At 42.0% G+C, this 23667-nt stretch overlaps 3 protein-coding genes and 1 long non-coding RNA gene across 4 annotated transcripts in view; 2 read left to right on the top strand and 2 right to left on the bottom strand.

The window, feature by feature from the left end:
- LOC138951354 (U1 small nuclear ribonucleoprotein 70 kDa-like) overlaps positions 1-3636 on the top strand; it is a 4452-nt gene extending 816 nt beyond the window's left edge. Inside the window, exons 2-5 of the mRNA XM_070322973.1 lie at positions 478-563; positions 1240-1404; positions 1870-2685; positions 3473-3636. Coding sequence (XP_070179074.1) covers positions 478-563; positions 1240-1404; positions 1870-2685; positions 3473-3636 — 1231 coding nt within the window. The remainder of the gene's footprint in view (positions 1-477; positions 564-1239; positions 1405-1869; positions 2686-3472) is intronic.
- Positions 1-23667, bottom strand: part of LOC138950784 (uncharacterized) — a 274457-nt gene that overhangs the window by 46468 nt on the left and 204322 nt on the right. The gene's annotated exons all lie outside the window — the stretch shown is intronic.
- LOC138950769 (uncharacterized) lies at positions 4264-14433 on the bottom strand. Its single transcript, XM_070322495.1, has 5 exons — positions 13112-14433; positions 7239-9739; positions 6322-6842; positions 5917-6004; positions 4264-5584 (listed from the first exon to the last, which is right to left on the bottom strand). The coding sequence occupies exons 2-5, from the start codon at positions 9186-9188 to the stop codon at positions 5384-5386; spliced, it is 2760 nt and encodes a 919-aa protein (XP_070178596.1). The 5' UTR covers positions 9189-9739; positions 13112-14433; the 3' UTR covers positions 4264-5383.
- Positions 14711-23054, top strand: LOC138950770 (uncharacterized). Its single transcript, XM_070322496.1, has 3 exons — positions 14711-14965; positions 17094-17252; positions 17767-23054. Exon 3 carries the CDS (start codon positions 18378-18380, stop codon positions 20088-20090), a length of 1713 nt encoding a protein of 570 aa, XP_070178597.1. The 5' UTR covers positions 14711-14965; positions 17094-17252; positions 17767-18377; the 3' UTR covers positions 20091-23054.

The raw sequence follows: 23667 nt of genomic DNA, 5'->3' as shown, positions 1-23667 counted from the left end.
AGTGAGGCTGTCAAAGATTCTCAAAATAGTGCCTTAGGAAAAATGCTCCATTTTCGCTCGGAGAGATTCAAGAAAACAAAATCGTTATCAGTTGATCGGCATCGTCCGTGATTTTTGGCACAGATCTCGTCTGACCACTCCTGCGTTAAACTTCGTCACCAATGACGTCAAAATCCTTGGCAGAATAGACTGCAACCCGAAAATAGCGTTTGCACGGAAACTGGGTTCCCGTCCTGTAAAGTTGTTCTTTTCTTGTCTTCTTCCTTTTCTTCCATCTTCTTCTCTTTCTTCCATTTTATCTTCTTCTCCCCCTGTTCAGTCTTCGTCTTTTCCTTCTTCTTCTCTATCTTTTCCTTCTTCCTTCTCCTCGCAAACGTCTACCAGTGAAATGGCCCTTTCAGAAGCCCTTCAGGAACTAGTTGCTCAATTGGTTTGTTTCTGTTGTACATGTACTCAGTACTGGTTTGTTTTTTTCAGGTTTGAAATGTCGCAGAAGTTTCCCCCCAATAGCAGAGGCAGCATGCTTCTGAAGCTGGCTTTGAATCAGCTCAAAGCTACAGCAGGTAAGCTTCGCAAAACAAATTTCAGAAGAACAAAAACATTTCAGACTTTACATTCACAGCGCTGTGACTGTGAGCATTTCTTCTTTATGTGGAAGTTTGTATAATTATGTGGCCGTCCATGATACTGGGAAACTGATTTGGTACACAGATGTTTGGGGTTTATGGCAGCTGGGACATGATATGATAGTGGAATTTAGATGCTTGAAACAGTTTGGCTGAAAAATGGGTTTTTGTTGACGCAAGTGCTGATCATGATGTTGGTTACATGGTTTCCAAGTTGATTCTCTGTCACCAAAACAATTTTATAGCAAACAACTTTGAACTGGATCACATATAAAGCTACAATATATGAGAAGGGCATAATAAAAGAATGGCATTATTAACAGCCAATAAGTGTTTTCTCCAAAATCACACCTGTGATTACACAACATTGTGTAAATTACATGGAAGCCATGCCCAGTATCGTGGATGGCCTCATATACATATATGAATAAGGAGCGTTTGACTACAGGTGAGAGATTAAATATCAATAACAGGGTTTCCGTATTCGCCCCAAATAAGACGAACATACAAACAATACAAAATGTAAACCTTCAACGAATAGCTGCCTGAAATTCAGTGAAAATTGCCTGAAAAAAAAAAGTTTTCACATAACATTTTTTCTGTGTGGTGGCAGAAACTCCTAGTGACGGCATTGTACAAGTGGAAGAGGTGAACAAAACGGACAATAGGACCAACACCATTGGCTTCAATGCGCGTCCGGGACGCCCACCTGAGCTTTCACGCAGTCTAGGGCAGGGTACGAGGCAAGGATTTCATCAGTCAGCCGAATCTGCTGGAGGTGAGGCCTTCATCTTTTCTGTATTCTTTTGTATAATCAGGTGTGAAACTTTTCAGGTTCCCAGGCATTATTAAATTCTGAAAGAGCTATATATATATATACAACAACAGCTGCCAGGTTTCACCCATGTATAATTATTTGCTTTGAATTGATGGGTATTTGAACTCTCAGAAACACATTAGTTCATTTAGTACATAATGTCCTACGGCCTTAGTGCCTATTAAGTTAGTGCCTATGTAAAAACCATGGGTTGTTTTGCACCCACGAGGTACTGCGCGTAAGTTTTTTAGCGGGTATTGCGAAGGTTAACCCCTTGTCTATCGATCGTAGAATAAGACGTGTCGTTGTATCATCCCATGTCTGGATCAACAGATAGAGGGGTAAAGCAAATTCTCAGAAAGGGACAAAGTGAATTTGAAAAACTCAATTGTGCTATGTTCATTGTATTTTCTTTCTTATTTGCAGGCCGAGATAGGGATGAGAAGTCCAGGGACTCGGAGTCCAGCAGGATGAGGCGCTCTCAGAGCTGCTCCCCTGGAGACAGCGACCGCAGCGAAAGGTCATGCAGGTCAAGGTCCAAGGAGAGGGCAAGAAGGTCACGATCACCCAGAGAGGATAAGCTGAAAGAAGAGAAGGAGAGGGACAAGGAGAGAGACAGGAGCAGAGAGAAGGAACGAGACAAAGACAGTGGGCGAGACAGATGCAGCAGGGACGACAACAGAGACAGAGATCCCGTTCGCACAGACAGGGAGAGGTCTTCCGGCCAAGAACGAGACCGTGACCAAGATCAGTTTGAGCGAGAGAAGAGAGACCGTGACCGCAGCCCGAGAGAGAGCAGGAGCAGAGAGGACGACCCAGACAAAGAGAGGAAAGATAGAGATTCGGAGGGGGACAGTGACAGCGGAAGAGACAGAGGTCGGGGCAGAGACGAAGGAAGGGGGAGGAACAGAGACAGAGACGCAGGAAGGGATAGAGACGGAGGAAGAGACAGAGATAAGGGAAAAAAAAGGTACCGAGAGCGAGAGGGCAGACAGCGAGAGAGAAACCAGGAGAGAGAGGACGAGGTCCGCTTTGTCAAGACCGGCTGGAGGTCAGGCGGTGACTGCGACAGGAACCGAGAGGACAGTGGGGGCCGGGGTGGTCACCGTGGCAACGACAGAAGGGACTTCCCTGGGCGCCAGGGATGCCCACCTCAGTCTTCACGCAGTCCAGGGCAGGGTGCCAGGCCAAAGACCAGCGACGGAAGGCGAGGATTTCGTCAACCAGCTGAACCTGCTAGAGGTGAGGCCTTCATCTTTTCTATATTATTTTGTATAATCAGGTGTGAAACTTTTCAGGATCCCAGGCATTTTTATATTCTGAAAGAGCTATATATACAACAACAGCTGCCAGGTTTCACCCATGTATAATTATTTGCTTTGAATTGATGGGTCATTGAACTCTCAGAAACACATTAGTTCATTGAGTGTAATGTCCTTTGGTCTTACCTGACTGAAAAGTGTTTTGTAAGTGTCTGATGTGCATTTTTTTAAAGTTTTTAGATGACCAGCGCTTTTTAATCATATGTGTGTGTGTCCATGCATCTTAACATCATTGTAGGGTAATGTGTGTATCTAATCCAAAGTCAAGGTTGTGGTGGTACACACACATTGTGGGGTAGTCATTGTGTTAGCTCTGACAAATCTGTGCGCCTTTTTCAACTTCAATTTATGTTTCCTTCATTGTCAACCATATCTGAAAGAGAACACTACTGGGCAAAGAAGCAAAAATGAAGCGGTGCACACTTTCATATGATTGTGTGAAAAATATTAAACTGTGTGTGTGTGCGTTCATCTACCTTACGTTAGCAGGTAGTGTGTGTATCCATTCACTGGGTCTATGGGGTATCTAAAATTTATGAAGAAGGGGTGCACACTATCCCCACCTTTTCCATTTCCATTGATCCCTATGTGTAACCTACATTCATACCAAGTTTTATCAAATTGTCCTGAATTCTGATCAGAGTATCTTAACAACCTTAACATGTATTTTTTTTTTCTTTGGCCTAATTAAATCTCTTTGTTTCCAGAGTGGTCTTCTTACAGCGACTCGGACGATGACTATCTTCCCGGCTCAGAAGATGACACTGACTCGAGCAACAATGACGCCACAGCACCATGTGGAGTGCCAGGGACCACCAGTGAACCCGACGAGTCCATCATCTATCCCTTTCTACGTAAATCTGATGGTTAGTTAGTCTCATCCTTTTTGACTCACATGCGAAGCAAAAGTGAGTCTATGTACTCACCCGAGTCGTCCGTCCGTCCGTCCGTCCGTCCGGACGTCCGTCCGTCCGGAAAACTTTAACGTTGGATATTTCTTGGACACTATTCAGTCTATCAGTACCAAATTTGGCAAGATGGTGTATGATGACAAGGCCCCAAAAAACATACATAGCATCTTGACCTTGCTTCAAGGTCAAGGTCGCAGGGGCCATAAATGTTGCCTAAAAAACAGCTATTTTTCACATTTTTCCCATTTTCTCTGAAGTTTTTGAGATTCAATACCTCACCTATATATGATATATAGGGCAAAGTAAGCCCCATCTTTTGATACCAGTTTGGTTTACCTTGCTTCAAGGTCAAGGTCACAGGAGCTCTTCAAAGTTGGATTGTATACATATTTTGAAGTGACCTTGACCCTGAACTATGGAAGATAACTGTTTCAAACTTAAAAATTATGTGGGGCACATGTTATGTTTTCATCATGAGACACATTTGGTCACATATGATCAAGGTCAAGGTCACTTTGACCCTTATAAAATGTGACCAAAATAAGGTAGTGAACCACTAAAAGTGACCATATCTCATGGTAGAAAGAGCCAATAAGCACCATTGTACTTCCTATGTCTTGAATTAACAGCTTTGTGTTGCATGACCTTGGATGACCTTGACCTTGGGTCAAGGTCACATGTATTTTGGTAGGAAAAATGTGTAAAGCATGTGAGTCGTATGGGCTTTGCCCTTCTTGTTTTATATAATTATTAGCATTCGTTTTACGTTAAAAAGGTTGAATAAGGATTACATGTGAGGACAGACACAATACTGAGCAATGAAATCCTGACATGAGCATCAAAAATAAAAAATGCTCAGATGGAAAAGTCTATGATTGTAATGGGAGCTAAAACACAGCTTTACCGGAAATAAAAGTCAAAACATAATTGCCTTCATGTCTCTTTCCTTTATTGATCGTCAATCATAGGTATGCATGGACAATGATGTAAACTACTTGGTGGACACCAACTGCAAGATATTTCTATCAAGTTAAAACGTTTGGAATCTTTGATTTTGCCCAGTGTTTGAGTTACATTTTATCCATAAAATCCAGCCAGACAGCACCTACATTTTGTGTAAATCAATTGAGCAAGAAATAGTTGTTGTGAAGACACCATTACTTACATCATTTGGCAAGTCCATCACTTTTTTACAAGAACAAGATTAGGCAGCATTGTAATGCTGCTGATTTAATTGATCACCTTTCTGGTAGACCATGCAACACAACTGAAAACAAAAGTGAAGGCCTGAAAATAATATGGCAAGTGAATCAGATGTAGCGTAAGTTATGAAGACACCAAGCGTAAGTTATGAAGACACCAAAATTGTGAAGTCTGTTATGCTTGAATTCTAGTACTCTTGAAATCTAGTCTTGTGTGTAAGAGGTTCCATTATTGATACAGTTTGAAATGATCTCACTCATTCGATTCATTGGTCTTTGGTCACAAACAGATACACAGTAAAGCGTAAGTAATGAGACACTAAAATTGTGATACTTTTGAAATATTGATGTAAAGTGACATTTAAGTCAAAGATTGTTGTCGCATGTCACATGAAACATCTGTAACGTATTGCGAGTTTCTTAGACACTAAAACTGGGGTTAGAATAAATTTTGGAAGGCAAGGATATTGACTTCAAACAAAAAGTATTCCTCCGGAGTGCCCGTTTAATCTTGTATTCTGTAAAACTGTTGTCTGTGAGTTGAACAGTTCTCATCCAGCTGGAGAGTGACAGGTGCATCTTGGAAGAAGGAAAACGGTTCCCATGAAATATCAGGGCGTGCTGGCCATGTGTAGAGCTCGTTGACTTGGCGCATAAAGTGCACTTTAGCCGTCCTGTTCACCTCGTTGTCGTCAAAAGCTTTCACCTGAAAAACACAAGACTGAAATTTAACAGGATGAAATTATAACCTGCTACGCACACTATAACACTTTATGAAAATAATATTGTACTTTCCGGGTTCCAAACCGCACCGTCTTACAAGCCTTTTAAAAAAAAATGGGGCAAAACATACATTCACTTTCGTAGCCGCCCTAAAAAAAAAAAATCCATGTGTCACGATCGCATTCTTCAAACACTCCATTCCACTTAAAAAGTAGCGGCTTCTGACCAGGAATTTACGGTATCTGTAATTTGCAAAAATACATTTGAGACAATTTAAAGCACCAAAATCTACAAATTGAAAAGGGGGAAACAAACCTGACAGAGGAATGGCTTTCCATTCCAGGTCACTGGGTAGAAGCTATCGATCAGGATTATCTTGGTTCCACTTCCAGGATCAGGGAACCTGCACATGACAATGGTTTAATTATTGCGTGAATCCTAAATTCACAAGCAGACAGCTCCACCTCCCCCCATACCTACTGGGGAAACAATGATTGTTTCCAAAAGGGGATAACATTTTGTTCAATTCTGTCTGTTTATCAGGAAATGTGCTGTCTGTTTATGTCAAATCCATGCGAAATAGTTTTCAATATGTATTGAATAATAAAAGCAAAATGTGTCTTTAAAGAAAGGTTAGGGTCAGCAGGAAAAAATATAGGTTAGCCAAATATTTTTTTATGCATATTGTTGTTGTTGGGGGGGTGGGGGTGGCGCGCTTACCTCAAGTCAACATCCAGAGGAGCAGGTTCGTTGTTCGGCAGGACAAGGTTGTCGTTGTCGTCACCAGCCGGGGGAGCAGGTGCGTTGATCCGCGGGGCAAGGTTGGCGTTGTCGTCACTGTGTTCAGGAGAAGCCGGCGGAGCAGGTGCGTTGATCCGCGGGGCAAGGTTGGCGTTGTCGTCACCAGCCGGGGGAGCAGGTGCGTTGATCCGCGGGGCAAGGTTGTCGTTGTCGTCACCAGCCGGGGGAGCAGGTGCGTTGATCCGCGGGGCAAGGTTGTCGTTGTCGTCACCAGCCGGGGGAGCAGGTGCGTTGATCCGCGGGGCAAGGTTGGCGTTGTCGTCACTGTGTTCAGGAGAAGCCGGCGGAGCAGGTGCGTTGATCCGCGGGGCAAGGTTGGCGTTGTCGTCACCGTGTTCAGGAGAAGCCGGCGGAGCAGGTGCGTTGTTCAGCGGGGCACGGTTGGCGTTGTCGTCACCGTGTTCAGGAGAAGCCGGCAGACTGTTGTTTGCTGCAGGTCTCTGAAAATGTACGAGCCAACTTAACATGTAGTGCACACAAAAATAAATCCAGCAATATATTGTCGTCGACACGCAAAAATGGCATTAGTCCAAAATGGTAACTTTATAGGAAAAGCAAAAATACTAATTGCCAACATCAGTACTTAGTCAAATCGCAGGACGATTCAGGGGTGCATTACATGTGTGTCGAAAGTTTTATAAAATATGGCTCGTAACTACTGTTTACACTGTTGAAAAACATACACAACTAATGTTCTGAAATTAACTGTCCAACAATATTCAGAGCCCACATTTGTCTATGCAGTGAACAGAAGCCGTGTCCTGATATACTCCTATCCATTATCAGGGCAAGTAAAACGTGAGGCTGGCATTAATTCAATGTTTAGTTGCACTTACCCTACATGCTCTCCCTTTGAGCACACTGGCGACGTTCCACTCCCCTGTTATGTCGGCATTCGTGCATCGTCCCTCATCCCTTCCTGTGCAAATCGGGCAAAAGCAGCTCCTCTCTCTGTAGGTCAGCACGAAGGGTTCCACCCTTCTCAGGCAGTGTTGCTGGCGAGTTTGTGGTAGAGGCTTCAGGTTCTGTGCTCTGTTTCTGTGCCTGTCAATATCTTCTGTGGGCACGTAGAAGAAGGAGCGCTTGTAGTGACAGTGGTCCGTTTCTCTCGAGTAGTGGTCACGACAGAAGGAAAAGAAATCTGCTGCAGTGTGGATTTCAGCCTGACGTCCTTTGATGCGTCGGTTGACAGCTTTCTTTAAAGTGCCAAACTCTCGATCACAAGGTCCTTTGCCGTGTCTTGTGCCAAAAAAGTGACGCTCACCTTCCAGCCCATAGTCCTCAAAGAAATGCGATAAGTCGCAAAAGGAGTTCTTGTTCTTGTATTGGGTGGGCGCCCCGTCTGAAAACATGATGATCTTGTTCATGGGCACCTGCTGATGCACAAGAAAATTCAGAGTAACAGAGTTGAATGTGTGCACAGCATCATGGCAATGCTTCATGTCGTTGCTCACCACCATGAGTGTGTGGTTCACCATGAGCTCGCATCCGTCTACTGGGCACCTGTAGGACGCTACATTTGCATGGAGTGTAACTTGGTCATGGGCCCAATGTGCCCCTTGCGCTTCATCTTGCACCCAACAGGTAAAGTTTTCGGCAAAATCTTGGCAGAACACCACCCATCCCCCAGGCACATCTTTGCTGATGGAGTCATACTGGTTCCCCTGCCAACGGGCGTTAAACAAGTGTTTTGACAGTGTTGTTGCATCACTGACAAGTTGAGCAACAAACTCCGGAGCTGGTACGGTTTTTCGGGTCTTACCCAACTTCTTCTTGTTGACTCCATTGTGGACGTAATTGATGAACTCCCATTTTGAAAATGTGACGTTCTCAGCAATATGGGTCTCAAGCAATGGGCGGAGTTTCACCTCGACTGAAGATGTTCCACACTCGAGACACTTTCTGTCAATACAAGCCTGTTTGTACTCTCCTTGGATTTTGGGGCACAGTGTGTCTCTGTTCAGCTCATACCTGTCCTTGTACGTCATGTTGTCCAGGTTGTGTTGCACGCTAAACCGTCGCAGTGCATCAAGCTTCAGGTCCGTATTTTCGCAATATTCGCACAGGCAGTCCCTTTTCTTGATTCTTGTTGATGGGTACACATCTTTGGGTCGCAGTTTCTTGAACTTGGTGATAGACAGTTTGACGTCTGGAAAGTCCTCCTTAAATGCAACGAAAGCTGATTCTGATGACCTCTCCATGACCCTCATTGCGAGCAACGCCTCCCCAGACTTCTTTTTTCGAGCACTGCGAGCGTCTGGCAATGACCTGGATACATCAGTCCTCCTGTAAAACTGCTCAACTTTGTCAACAGCTTCTTGTGCGATGCAGTCCTTCCGTTTCTTCCTCTCGTCAAGATCGAGTGCATCCAAATCTTTCACCTTTGATGACTTGACAAACAGACGGTAACCAATTCCTAGTCTTGTACTTTCAGCGACTGTGTACTTTCTCTTCAAACTTAGCATGGCTGCCACAGTTCTTCTGGCTTTCATGTCTTTTTTGTTTCTTCTCTTTCGCAAGTTGACCATGGATTCTTGGATACTGTCAATGGCAAAATCCAATTCCTTGCGAGCAGCGCATTCCTTTTCCTTTGATGGGTTCTGAGCGTGAACAAATTTCTTCGTGGCCGGTGACGATCGATGCAACAAACTCGACAGGACCTGAGCACGCTTTTTCTTGTCTTTAGGCAATGACTTTCGTGTCCGCGACACAGCTTTGTACATTGCAATCTTTTCTTTGCAACTTGACGGCTGTATGGACGAGTCTGAGAGGTTTGATGAAGTCATATCCACAGAGCTTGGCGTTACTTGGGTCGAAGTCGAGGCTTGATGGGAATCCTGGGATATTGGATCATGTGGCCTACAGTCCTCTTTCAGCTGTTGTTGCTTTGCTGCATAGTTTGCTCTCCTTTTTTTTTTTGGCAAGCTCCCTGTCTTCTTCAGTCATATTTGCTCGCCGCTTGCGTTGATTCTCTGCCCACTTATTTCGCTGTTCTTCCTTCTCTTTCCGGGTTTTCGGTGGAATGTAACTACTGCAAGGGTTCCCGTTCGCCTTTTGTTTATTACGCCAACGTTTTGCACGTTTTGCCGTCACTTCATTGTATGCCTTCCTCTTCTCATCACTCAACGTTGCCATGAACACCTTCACTCGATTGTTTTCATATTCACAGTGCAATTTGTATGTTTCAGGATCTTCTTTCCTTCTCATTCGAAAATCTCTGGACGCCTCTGCGGCCGTCTTCTTTCCCTTTTTTCTTTCTTCTTTCCCACTGTCGGGCGGTGTGCGGAGCGCAACCCTAAAACTTCGACGCATTGCGGGCATTTCAGGTCGATCCATCCTGCACATGAACACAATCCAAACAACTATTAATGTGTGGCTTATTGTTTTCTTTCTTTCAAAATAGTAATTGGGACCTCAACAGACTCGCCATCTTTTTAATTGTGCACGTCCTAGATACTGGGAAATACTATGGGTTGTCAACTTTGAATGACTGTCACAATATCTCTGAGCAATGGATGACAAAGGGGATGCTTTGATGTCAAAGGGGATGGATTTGACTTACTGTAACAACCAAGTTTGGGTTTCCAAACATTGCTGTGGGTTTTAAACGATTTAATTTTTAGCCAAAATGCCCCTAAAACAGCACCTAAAACTGGGACAAAAATACACCAGTCTGTGTTGCAGCTGTACATAATGGAGAACAAAGCTCTGTGAATTTTATTGTGATGTTTATGGGTCAGCTGAAGGATTATTCTCGACATACACACTCAAGAATTACATCCATTTTTCTTCTTCTGGGAGTTTGATCGGTGAAGAAAACGCGTTATCGTGCGTTACATTGGTTTCCAGTTTCGACGTCAGTACGAAGTATGATCCCCCCTACACGGGAACCCTTCAAATAGTTCACTTTTAGGATTTAATCATTTCAAAGACATTTTCTTTTCATAACACAACACGGCGTTATGAAACCCTTTCATCTGAGCTTTTAATCACAGATGTTGGTAACCTACTCCTCTTTCGTTTTTTTCAGTAACGCACGACAACGCAGCCAGCGTTAACATGTAGTCTCGGTTGTCCCGTGAAAGTCGTGCGTTGGACCAAAACAGCCCAGTGGAAATTTCCACTGATGATGTTTTGACACGGGTCACATGAATACTAACTGAGAATTTTGCTACAAACACGCGTCGGTTTCCGGTTTTTGGAATGAAACGCACGCTCGATGTCATCGTATCCTCACTGTTCGAACGCCGATTTCGAATCACAGTAGGCCTTCCCAACTGTTTGATGGTAACTGAAGTCTTCCCTAATGATTTTGATACGTAGTCATTGTTACTGTTTCCAATATTTATAAGAATAAAGCAAGATACAATGCATATTTCAAGCCACAAGCATGCTCACAAGTGGCGCCATTTTGAAATGTTCGTTTCTTCTGTAACATACGATCGACGATCGGACAATGCACTTATTTAACAACCGTTTTAAGAGCATGTTAAAAACTATTTTGCATTCTCTTTTATATGCTTTTTGAAAGAACTGAGTGCTTTGTTTCACTTTTATTGGGTTTTACTAAATGATGTTATTCCTGTTGTGCGCTACGAAGAACCGGAAGTTTACAGCGAAAGCAAGGTCAGATCGTTTCCTGTGAAACGCACACAAGCTTCGCTCGATGTTTTAGTATGAGACAAGCACAAAAACACACAAAATATGCGCCTAAAGCAACATTGCCTTACTTATTGTTACTCACTGTATTTAATTTTAGGGATTCTTGATTAACTGATCTTTTGTGTAGCTTGATTTCTTAACATTATGTGTTATGGTTTCCATGTAACTCACGCCAATATTCTCTCTGCATACTTACTATCAGTGAGCACACTACCAAAATTTTTTACTTGCTAAAAAGTATCTATCTCATCTCAAAACAGAAAGGGGTAACATGAATGCAAATGGCTTGCTATGACTGACAAATGAAACTTTTGTCCCTGGAAATTGCGTGGGTTACGGTTTCCACTTTAGTCTCATATCTGGCCACCTTATACTTACCAATAATTTTAAACTTTTCTGCACAAAGCAGTTATATATTAATATTGTCTACATGCCATAAGCAATCAGTGAAATAAAATTCCTTTTGTTGGAGATAAAAGCCCAAAGTGGAAACCATGTAACCCACGACATCAAACGTACTACACGCATATACATGCCGTTTCTAGAATAATGCTTAAACATAAGGCCTTCTCATTGATGAATTAATTTGAAGGACAGTCTGTTGTACGTGAAAAAGTGTTTTTTACTCCATTTAGTCATGCTTTTTTTTCTGGTGTCCATGTCCCATAGTTGTGACCCAGTATCTAGGATGTGCACAATTATTAATATATAGATCTTTCTATGACACCAACCCACCCACTCAATTCCAGAAGTGTTTTTAGTATTATATATATATAGTTACTTACAACTATTAAAATAGAAGTTACACTTTTCTTGCCTTAGACTGTTTTATTGGCCATGGCCATTTCGGACAAAATCATGCAATATTTTACTTTATTCAAGTATTTCAAGTCAGCACATATCTTCATTATTTTTATCTACACAACAAAACAGGTCACTGGTTTTTTTTCAGACTGTACAGCTTGGTGGGTTTGACTTGTCTTTACCAATTGTTACTGTATGAACAAAATTGACCGATTAAATAGCAATCGATTATCTTCATGGTTAAAGATTTAAATGATCTTGATAATATATTTCCAACAATATAAGTTTGAACCCACAAACTGTGTTTCAGTACGCATCAATGAACAAGCTAGCGATGTTGTGTCAAATATTACTTACATCATTCACACACACAAAATTATTAACCAGCCCAGACTTTTACTCTGATTAAACATAAACGGTAGTAAAATCAATTTTATTTGAAAAGAATGTGGTTCCTCATCTGGATCTCCTTATAGTATACCAGACAAATGACCTTTCATACGTGTAAGTTACACATGACGACAAATTCAATGTGTCTCATCTAACTTACATTATATAAAGTCTATCCTACACCATAAAATAGAGATTTTACAACTTTCAATAAATATAAACATCAAGCACAGGCATAATTTTTTTTCAAATCATACTTGAAGATGCAACAATGGCAAATAGTCACAGTTATAGGCAAAGTCTGAAAATTATTACGTAAGTTATTTTTGACACCTGAATTGTTGTGTCCAACATTACCAACATCATCAATTATCATCGTTTCACAACTGATTATTTTTCTTATTCGCTTGTTTTCTTTTTCTGTTTTCTGTAGCAGATAACATACGTAAACATGTTTTGATTTACATTGTATCTGCCATCTACCACAATGAACTGAATTGCTGATTGCGTTGGTTCGAGTGACACGAAATGAAATTAAAAAACTGGTGTCAGAAATACGAACGTAATCTAAAACAAGCCACACTATTAAAATGCAGGAAACTGTAACTAAAATTTCCCCTTCACAGCTTTCTTTATACAAACTCGAAGAAACTTTAAGTCAATCACAAAAATATAAACTTTGGTTCAAGAAAAGGTCAAATTTTCCTGACGTTCGTATTGAAAGACACCAAGAAATGTCGGCAGAGTGGCGAGAATGACGAACGAAATCTACTAAGTTCAGCATCAATGTAAACAAATGCTGGTGATTTTGCATAAAACATGAACAAAAGTAGTTGCCTGTTGGGTAACTCACCTGAATACAGCAACATCAATCAGGGATCCATGATTATCGAAGTTCGTCTGTCTAAAACACTGTGGACATGTTGTAAGTTTGCGCGAAACGCCAAAGACACGAACAACTTCCAGGTCAAAATACCTCCTCTCAATGCATTGTGGGAAAGGTGAAGGCCATTTATTCGTAATCTGTGGAAATTTCCGCAGTGCATTGAGTCGATTGACATTCGTTCGTGTGCCCTGTGTCGACTTCGCGTTAGATTTGGAAGTGCAAAAACGTAAGTAACGCAGTGACGCAAAACGTCGGATATTGCCTTTCACACATTCTTTCACAACGCTAGGTCTTTTTATTGCTTTTATGTGTGCTAGATTGTGTCATTTTATTCAGTAACTTTCAATTATCAGTGGAAATATCGAGTTGCATGTGAAAGATATGATGATGGTATGGACTTAGATCAGCGTGTGAAGTGAGACACGAAGCATTACTTACAGAATGCAATTTTTTCGTCCACGCTAACGACACATTTTACGGTAAAGAAAGAAAATGAGCATATCTAATTGTTAAATACACTTAGTTTGACCAAAATAAATACAAACATGACACTACAAACTGCTTCACTTACCATTGTGCTTTCTCAAACAAGACCACTCATTTTTGTCAGGTTTCAGTGGCCATTTTAAGTTGTATTTTCAATGGAAAATAATCAAAAACAAAATAACCATCAACAGAAAAAATAATCTGTAAAATGATATTAATTCTTTATTCTCTCTTTAATCACAATACAACAACATTAACAACCAGAAGAAAACAGTTCTTTGCAAAAAAAATCCAGAAAGTGGCTACCATTCATTTTGTACTTTTTGCTCAGTATTGTGTCTGACCTCATGTGGATAACAATCATGTAGTTTCTAAAAAAGAGGTAAGTTTTCTTTGATAAGTGTTTTTGTTTTGTTATGTAATTTTTTGTTGTATTCCATCGTAATTAAAGACTGAGGTATGTTGACAGCAACTTGAGCAAGTAATAAAGTTAACATGAACGGTGTGGGGGTGGGGGTAATCATGTGTAATGTTACACTGATTGACTGCACATGCCTATGCCTATGTACATTCTATTGGTCCACGGCAAACTGACCTTTGACATCGGCCATTGTCGGAGATGTGATCGAGCGGTGGGACCATTTTGGTTTCACCAATTCCGAACTCTGTTTTTAGTTTGTCTGTCTGCTGGGCTATAAGCAATATGTAATAATATTTCTGACTCCAGCTAAAAAAATTCAGTAAGTTGTGAATAAAAAAATAAAAGTATGCGTTCTTGTGTGTGTGTGTGTGAACAGGTGCAAGTTGGTCACCAGGTATTCCATCTGAATCTCTAAAAGCTGCAGGTCTCTACACCTCATCACAGCCACCCTCTTCTTCATCGTCCAGAAGCATCACTCGACCAAGCGGGAGTAAATCTTCATCCCAGCCAGCATCTAAACCCAGTGACAGCGGAAGAGACAGAGGTCGGGGCAGAGACGAAGGAAGGGGGAGGAACAGAGACCGAGACATAGACGCAGGAAGGGATAGAGACGGAGGAAGAGACAGATAAGGGAAAAAACAGGTACCGAGAGCGAGAGGGCAGACAGCGAGAGAGAAACCAGGAGAGAGAGGGCGAGGACCGCTTTGTCAAGACCGGCTGGAGGTCAGGCGGTGACTGCGACAGGAACCGAGAGGACAGTGGGGGCCGGGGTGGTCACCCTGGCAACGACAGAAGGGACTTCCCTGGGCGCCAGGGATGCCCACCTCAGTCTTCACGCAGTCCAGGGCAGGGTGCCAGGCCAAAGACCAGCGACGGAAGGCGGGGATTTCGTCAACCAGCCGAACCTGCTAGAGGTGAGGCCTTCATCTTTTCTATATTATTTTGTATAATCAGGTGTGAAACTTTTCAGGATCCCAGGCATTTTTATATTCTGAAAGAGCTATATATACAACAACAGCTGCCAGGTTTCACCCATGTATAATTATTTGCTTTGAATTGATGGGTCATTGAACTCTCAGAAACACATTAGTTCATTGAGTGTAATGTCCTTTGGTCTTACCTGACTGAAAAGTGTTTTGTAAGTGTCTGATGTGCATTTTTTTAAAGTTTTTAGATGACCAGCGCTTTTTAATCATATGTGTGTGTGTCCATGCATCTTAACATCATTGTGGGGTAATGTGTGTATTTAATCCAAAGCCAAGGTTGTGGTGGTACACACACATTGAGAGGTAGTCATTGTGTTAGCTCTGACAAATCTGTGCGTCTTTTTCAACTTCAATTTATGTTTCCTTCATTGTCAACCATATCTGAAAGAGAACACTACTGGGCAAAGAAGCAAAAATGAAGCGGTGCACACTTTCATATGATTGTGTGAAAAATATTAAACTGTGTGTGTGTGCGTTCATCTACCTTACGTTAGCAGGTAGTGTGTGTATCTATTCACTGGGTCTATGGGGTATCTAAAATTTATGAAGAAGGGGTGCACACTATCCCCACCTTTTCCATTTCCATTGATCCCTATGTGTAACCTACATTCATACCAAGTTTTATCAAATTGTCCTGAATTCTGATCAGTGTCTGATGTGCATTTTTTTTAAAAGTTTTTTAGATGACCAGCGCTTTTTAATCATATGTGTGTGTGTCCATGCATCTTAACATCATTGTGGGGTAATGTGTATATTTAATCCAAAGCCAAGGTTGTGGTGGTACACACACATTGTGAGGTAGTCATTGTGTTAGCTCTGACAAATCTGTGCGCCTTTTTCAACTTCAATTTATGTTTCCTTCATTGTCAACCATATCTGAAAGAGAACACTACTGGGCAAAGAAGCAAAAATGAAGCGGTGCACACTTTCATATGATTGTGTGAAAAATATTAAACTGTGTGTGTGTGCGTTCATCTACCTTACGTTAGCAGGTAGTGTGTGTATCCATTCACTGGGTCTATGGGGTATCTAAAATTTATGAAGAAGGGGTGCACACTATCCCCACCTTTTCCATTTCCATTGATCCCTATGTGTAACCTACATTCATACCAAGTTTTTATCAAGTTGTCCTGAATTCTGATCAGAGTATCTTAACAACCTTAACATGTATTTTTGACTCACATGCGAAGCAAAGTGAGTCTATGTACTCACCCTAGTCGTCCGGGCGGCCGGCCGTCCGTCCGTCCGTCCGAAAACTTAAACGTTGGATTTTTCTCAGACACTATTAGGCCTATCAGCACCAAATGTGGCATGATGGTGCATGGTGACAAGGCCTCAAAAAACATACATGGTAACTTGACCTTGCATCAAGGTCAAGGTCACAGGGGCCATAAATGTTGTCTCAAAAACAGCTATTTTTCACATTTTCCCAATTTTCTCCCAAGCTATTGATAATGGCTACCTCACCTATACGTGGTTTATAGATCAAAGTAAGCCCTATCTTTTGATATAAGTTTGGTTGATTTTGCTGCAAGGTCAAGGTCACAGGGGTCCTTCAAATTTGGATTGTATGCATATTTTAAAGTGACCTTGACCCTTAACTATGGAAGTTAACTCTTCCAAACTTTCCTAATTGGGTGAGGCACATGTTATTCTTTCATACTGATACACTTTTGGTTACGTATCTTCAAGGTCAAGGTCACTTTGACCGCTCTGAATTGTGACCAAAACAGGTCTGTGAACCACTAAAATTGACCTTGTCTCTTGGTAGAAACTCATACTAAACACTGTTGTGCTTCTGGTTGTTAAAATTAACAGTCTTGTCTTGGGTGACCTTGACCTTGGGTGAAGGTCATGTGTATTTAGGTAGGAAAAATTTGCAAAAGTTGCAAAAAAATGTGTTCTTAGTGTAATTTGCCATGTTGTTGTTTGACCTTGACCTTCAAGGTCACTTGAAAGTCAAGGTCATATTGAGGTCAAGGTCATGCATGTGAGTCGTATGAGCTTTGCTCTTCTTGTTTTTTTCTTTGGCCTAATTAAATCTGTTTGTTTCCAGAGTGGTCTTCTTACAGCGACTCGGACGATGACTATCTTCCCGGCTCAGAAGATGACACTGACTCGAGCAACAATGACGCCACAGCACCATGTGGAGTGCCAGGGACCACCAGTGAATCCGATGAGTCCATCATCTTTCCCTTTCTACGTAAATCTGATGGTTAGTTAGTCTCATCCTTTTTTTATTAGCATTCATATTACGTTAAAAAGGTTGAATAAGGATTACATGTGGATAACAATCATGTAGTTTCTAAAAAAGAGGTAAGTTTTCTTTGATAAGTGTTTTTGTTTTGTTATGGAATTTTTTGTTGTATTCCATTGTAATTAAAGACTGAGGTATGTTGACAGCAATTTGAGCAAGTAATAAAGTTAACATGAACGGTGTGGGGGTGGGGGTAATCATGTGTAATGTTACACTGATTGACTGCACATGCCTATGCCTATGTACATTCTATTGGTCCACGGCAAACTGACCTTTGACATCGGCCATTGTCGGAGATGTGATCGAGCGGTGGGACCATTTTGGTTTCACCAATTCCGAACTCTGTTTTTAGTTTGTCTGTCTGCTGGGCTATAAGCAATATGTAATAATATTTCTGACTCTAGCTAAAAAAATTCAGTAAGTTGTGAATAAAAAAATAAAAGTATGCGTTCTTGTGTGTGTGTGTGAACAGGTGCAAGGTGGTCACCAGGTATTCCATCTGAATCTCTAAAAGCTGCAGGTCTCTACACCTCATCACAGCCACCCTCTTCTTCATCGTCCAGAAGCATCACTCGACCAAGCGGGAGTAAATCTTCATCCCAGCCAGCATCTAAACCTTCATCGTCGACCAATACTCGACCAAGCGGCATAAGAATCCATATTGCCGCAAATACAAATGGCAAAAGAGTGTACGATAAAGAGAACTGGTGCAAGTTCTGTAACTCCCCAAGCACCAACCTCGCTAAACACCAGTTTTCGAAACATAAGAAGGAACCTGAAATAGTGGAAATTTTGTCTAACCCCAAGAACTCAGCAGAAAGGCGTTTTCTGCTGGAAAGAGTGCGGAACCTTGGTAACTATAATCACAACTGTCGCGTTCTTAAAAAAAACAAGGGTAAACTAATACCCTGGCGATCACCCTCAGAAAAAGTGAACCCTCTGTGCTACATCCCCTGTGAATTTTGCCTGGGCTTCTTTGTAAGAAACGAACTGTGGCGGCACCAACAACGCTGCAAATTCCGGAAAACTTCAAAAAACGGAAGAAACGTCATATCCAGAGCTGAATCTTTGCTTCCATCCAACATGGAGTGCAGCGGAGGCTTGAAGGAAAACATTTTTGATGGCATGCATTCTGATGGCTTCACTTTTGTTGCTAAAAGAGATCACCTCATTGTGAAGTTCGGCGAAAAACTGTATCAGAAACATGGCCACTTGCAGCACAGACGACAATTCATGCGGCAAAAAATCAGAGAGCTTGCCCGGTTCTTGTTGGTAGCCAGAGAAGAGGACTCTACAATCACAGCACTTCAATCTTGTATTCGTCCCGACAAGTTCCTTGTGGTGATTTCTGCTGTCAAAAAACTCTGTGGGTATGATTCACTCACACATGTTTATGAAAATCCATCACTGGCCCTTAAGATTGGGCATTCTCTCAAGAAGTGTGCGACAATTCTGAGAAGTCAAGCACTCATAGAGGGAAACAGTGAACTGCAGCAAGTGTCTGCGGACTTCGTGGATCTATGCGATTCTGACTGGAAAGAACACATCTCATCTGCTGCCCTCTCAACATTGGCCTCAAAGCAAAACAACAAGCCACATGTTCTGCCACTGACGGAAGACATGAAGAAAGTGACAAAATATATGGCGGAGGAAAGGGAACGGTGCTTGAACACCCTGAGGTCAGAGCCAACAGTTGCAGCATGGCATGCTCTTGCTAAGGTTTCACTGTCGAACATCATCATGTTCAATCGTCGCAGGAGTGGTGAAGCTGCCAGGATTTTGCTTACAGACTTTGAAGCGGCAAAGGAGAATTCCTTGCCTGAGGATGACATCCTAAGCGCTCTCTCGGACATGGAGAAAGAACTTGTCGCTCACTTCACACGAGTTGAGGTGTGTGGCAAAAGAGGACGCAGAGTGCCTGTGCTGTTAACGAAAGCAATGCATGCCGAAATTGAGCAGCTACTGCTTTCTCGTGAAGAGGTTGGTGTAATGTCGTCCAACCCGTACGTCTTTGCCAGACCTTATTTTGACTCAGAGCAACATCTCGCTGGTCACACCTGTCTCAAAGAAGCCGTTGAAGCAAGCGGGGCCCAGAATCCACAAAACATCACCAGCACAAAGCTTCGGAAGCACTTGGCTACTGTCTCACAAATACTGAACTTAAGCGAGCACGAACTGGAGCAAGTCTGTGGATTTTTAGGTCACAATATCTTGGTGCATCGTGAGTACTATCGGCTCCCAAGTGACACATATCAGTTGGCGAAAGTAAGCCGTCTGTTGATGGCAGCGGAAACTGGGGAGATCTCAAAGTTTCAAGGAAAATCTCTCAGTGACATCCATCTGAACAAAGATTTGGAGTTTCAAGACTCTGAGATTGAGGAAGAAGAAGAGGTGGAAATAGATGACCTGATGCCTGCTCATACTACATCAACCAGCCACAGTGTTGCTGAAGAAGGAAACTCTTCAACAGCATCATCTCATGAACTTCCTACAGTTTCCTCGTCTTGTCAGAATGAGAAACGAGCATTGCACAAAAAAAGGGAGCAGAAACCGTGGCGGCATGGACAAAAAGACTTTCTCTCTCCAGATCAGAACAAAGCCATCTGTACGCATTTCAGCAGCTTCATTGACAGCTTTCGTGTTCCCGCAAAGGCGGATTGCGATAACATTCTGGCCAAAGAACCTTTGCTGCAGGCAAAATCTTGGCTGAAAATTAAGTGCACTGTTAGGAATGCAATTGAAAAAAGAAAGCGAGAACTCAAGAGAGTTCAGAATCCTTCATCTGTCAACACTTGAAACGGAAACAACCAACGTCGCGGCATGGAAAAAAAGACTTTCTCACACCGGATCAGAACAACTGGCAAACTAAAAGAACTATTGTCATTGTAAACTTTCCATGGTTTGTGTATTATATACTCCAATGAGTCAGTGTGTGAAATATAAACATTTAGAATGCGTTATTGAATTATTGCGGCCAGTTGAAATTTTTGTCAAAAATCCTGTAATGTCATTTTAACCATTTTGGTTATTTTCAAATTTCTCATCAAAAATGTGTGATTTGGATTAAAAAAAAAAAATCCATAAAGCAGTGTCTCCTTGCGCGGAAACAACTTGCGGTCGCCGCGCGGCTGCCGCAAGTTATAACGTAATATGGTCACAATGTGTTGTAGTGATTTCTGCCGCATGCGTTCTTTTTTTCTTTCGCTCCTGGAGCGAATTGCTTGCGGTCGCCGTGCGGCAGAAATCCCTGCAATACATTGTGACTAAATGACGTCACAGCTTGCGGCTGCCGCAAGTTGTTTCGCGCATGGAGACACTGCTTTATGGATGTACGTGTGTAACAATGACACAATCTTCCTAAAGTAGGTATTAGCTCCGTATTTTTTGGCCATTCATGAGTAAATATATATGTGTCGTGGAGTTTGGCTTGTTTTCCAACCTCATGTGCCCGGAGTCACGCGGCTTGCAGGGTGGCTGTGTGGTGGTGGGTCTGAGGACTCTGGGTGAGCGGTGGGTTTCAACGGCTGGCTCACTGCGCTGGTTCAGCACTGTAGCGGATGGCGAGGCTTTGGGCTTGTGTGTTTTTGTTTTGTTTTTTGGTTTTTAAGGCAACTGTCACTGACTTATTGTGGGTTTCTGACAATGATTGATGTGTAGGTAATTGAAATTGTAGTTATTAAGCATGTGGGGTCCTGATTTGGCCTTCGTGGTCCGCGGGACCCGTAAAGCAAAATTAAAATGAAACGAAATTATATGTGTCAAAGTAGCATTCTATATTTTCTCTCTTCGATCTTTTGCTGGTTGCTTTGACTTCTGGGTGCTCATTCAGCTGTATTTTTTCCAACTGAGCTATCCAGGCGGACAGTATACAGGCACACAGTACACTAACATCCAGTACTTCACTACAGGCACACAGTAGGGGAGGGTGGGGCAGGTAGGGTCAGGGGCAGGTTGGGTCACCTTGAATAACTCTCACAATTGAAAAGATATTCCCGTTTCGTTTCCGATCTATGTTTTTGAATGTCCCAGTGCGTCCCTATCGCCAATTTGTTTGAATGGTAGTGATGTGCAAGTATGGATCCGGTGGTTTCACCATGAAATTTGACAGTGACTTTTTTGACTCTCATACTTTTTGTTCTATACGTGAATTAACAGGGTGCTCATGGATGATATCTTTAGTATACACACCTGATTCATTTTAGAAGTGAATTGTGCTGTTTAAATTCGTATTTAAATTGAATCGAAACGTAACAGACCGATTTCTTTGTGCACCCTGTGCGGGGCAGGTAGGGTATGGGCAGGTTGGGTCAGTGACTCGACCTGCCCCGTCATTACCCAACCTGCCCCTTCTTTACATATAGAGAATACTACATGGCTTGCTGTGTCGTACCAGATTTACACGAGTTTTTTTAATTTAATATTGAACTGCGAGCGAAAGCCATGTAGTATTCTGTTTATCCTACATATTTTACTTACGTGTATTTAACTGAAAATGTCCTGCAGTCGAGGCATTGTAAAAGCTGGTTGGCCTTGAGACCTGGGTCAATGATCGGTACTTGCAATCTGAACACAGCTGCCTGTCCAGACACTGACCTTCTTACCCGGGGTCAATGACCGAGTTTTTATATGAGAGGAAAGTCTCTGAAGGATTGGTCAGCGCAGAATAAGATAAGAGAGGGGTTGAAGTGAATAGCGCAAAGAGGGGGGAGGGAGGGGGGGTAGTAGCTATTTTGACTGCTGATGCAATCGCCAGCGGCTCGTGGCACTGGAGGGGTGGTGACACGGTCAAGTGAGGCGGAGAGGGGTAGCTGTCTAGCCACTGTGTCTGGCCTTGATTGGTGGTAGTCCTGAGTCCTTCTCAAAGTGGGGGGGGGGGGGGGGGGGATGAGTGGGCAGTAGAGAAGTGACAGACGACTTTGTGCTTCAGCGAAATTTGAACCCGCACGGCGGGCGATTTCAGCAGAATTTCGAACCCGCCCGACGCGATTTGAACCCGCCGGGGGCGATCGGGCGACCGCCAATATTCAGCCCTGTAAGCAGTGGAAAAACAGGTCCCTGCCAGACTTGCTTGACATGACCTCATTTACATGATATACACACGTGTGATTTGAACGATTATTATCTCACGAGTGTCTCTCTCACGTATGTAGGATAAATTTGTTATTGCATGAAATATGAATCATAGGTGAATTTGTTTGTATGTACGCGCGCGATTGTGTGTTGATGGGTGCGTGTATTTCATGTGTATGAGTTATAAATATTGTTTGTGTTACAGAATGACAGGTTTTGTTTATTGCAACAGCAACGGCACCATTTGTATTCAACCCTGACCTCTTATTTCAGTTATGTTTTTAATAACAACACGCACAGACATGCGAAGTTATGTTATTTTCCATTGATGTTTTTTAATATTATTTTTTGCTTCGTGTTTGTTTTTGGTAAGTTGTTACTATTGGCAATTTTCTTGTTCTTCTTTGTTTGGTTGGTTGTTTTCATATCTCAATTATGTACACAGGTTAATTGTGGTATCGTTCAGCTAGTCAATTTATTAATTTACCTTTATTTTGGCAGGATAATAGCTGTTTTTCTCAAGTTGACCCAACCTTCCCCACAGGGGTACCCAACCTGCCCCGTGGTGGGGCAGGTTGGGTATTTTTGGTGACCTTTTTATTTATCGTTTATCTCTCATGATTAGAACGATTTATTTTCGAATGTTGAATTATTGTATTGCAAAAGGATTAAAGTTTTCTTAAAAAGTTGTTTGAAATGTTTTCACTGGTTAATCTTTGAATGAGAGTGAAAAAGGATTTTTTTGACCCTACCTGCCCCACCCTCCCCTACACCATACACAACACTCCACTACAGGCACACAGTACATGTACACTAATAGACAGTACTACACTATAGGCACACAGTACACTCATACACAACACTACACTACAGACACACAGCACATTCATCCACAACTCATTCTTCCTTCCAAAATCAAGAATTCAATACATGTACCAGTTTACCATATCATTTCTGATCACATTTCATCAGACATTTCTATAGTTAAAATTAATAAAATTTAGTTTAGAGCCTCGCTAATTTAAGATTAATAAAATTTAAATTAAAAACTTGTGTGACCATGGTTATATTATTATTAATTATTATTATTATACTACATGATTTTTTGAAATTTTACAGAAAACGCAGTATTTTTACTCCAAAGATGATTATATTTGACACAGTAACATAAAACATATTTTTTTACTTTTAGGAGCAAATTCACACAAAAAAGCATATTTAGTGTGTGTACACGTGTAACGGATGACACAGGACCAAAAGCAATCAACATATTACATTATTAATATATTATGACATTTCTAGC

Source organism: Littorina saxatilis, linkage group LG16 (genome assembly GCF_037325665.1).
Source record: "Littorina saxatilis isolate snail1 linkage group LG16, US_GU_Lsax_2.0, whole genome shotgun sequence".
Taxonomy (NCBI): domain Eukaryota; kingdom Metazoa; phylum Mollusca; class Gastropoda; order Littorinimorpha; family Littorinidae; genus Littorina; species Littorina saxatilis.
Note: the sequence above shows the minus strand (reverse complement) of the source record. Positions and strands in the feature narration are given on the sequence as shown.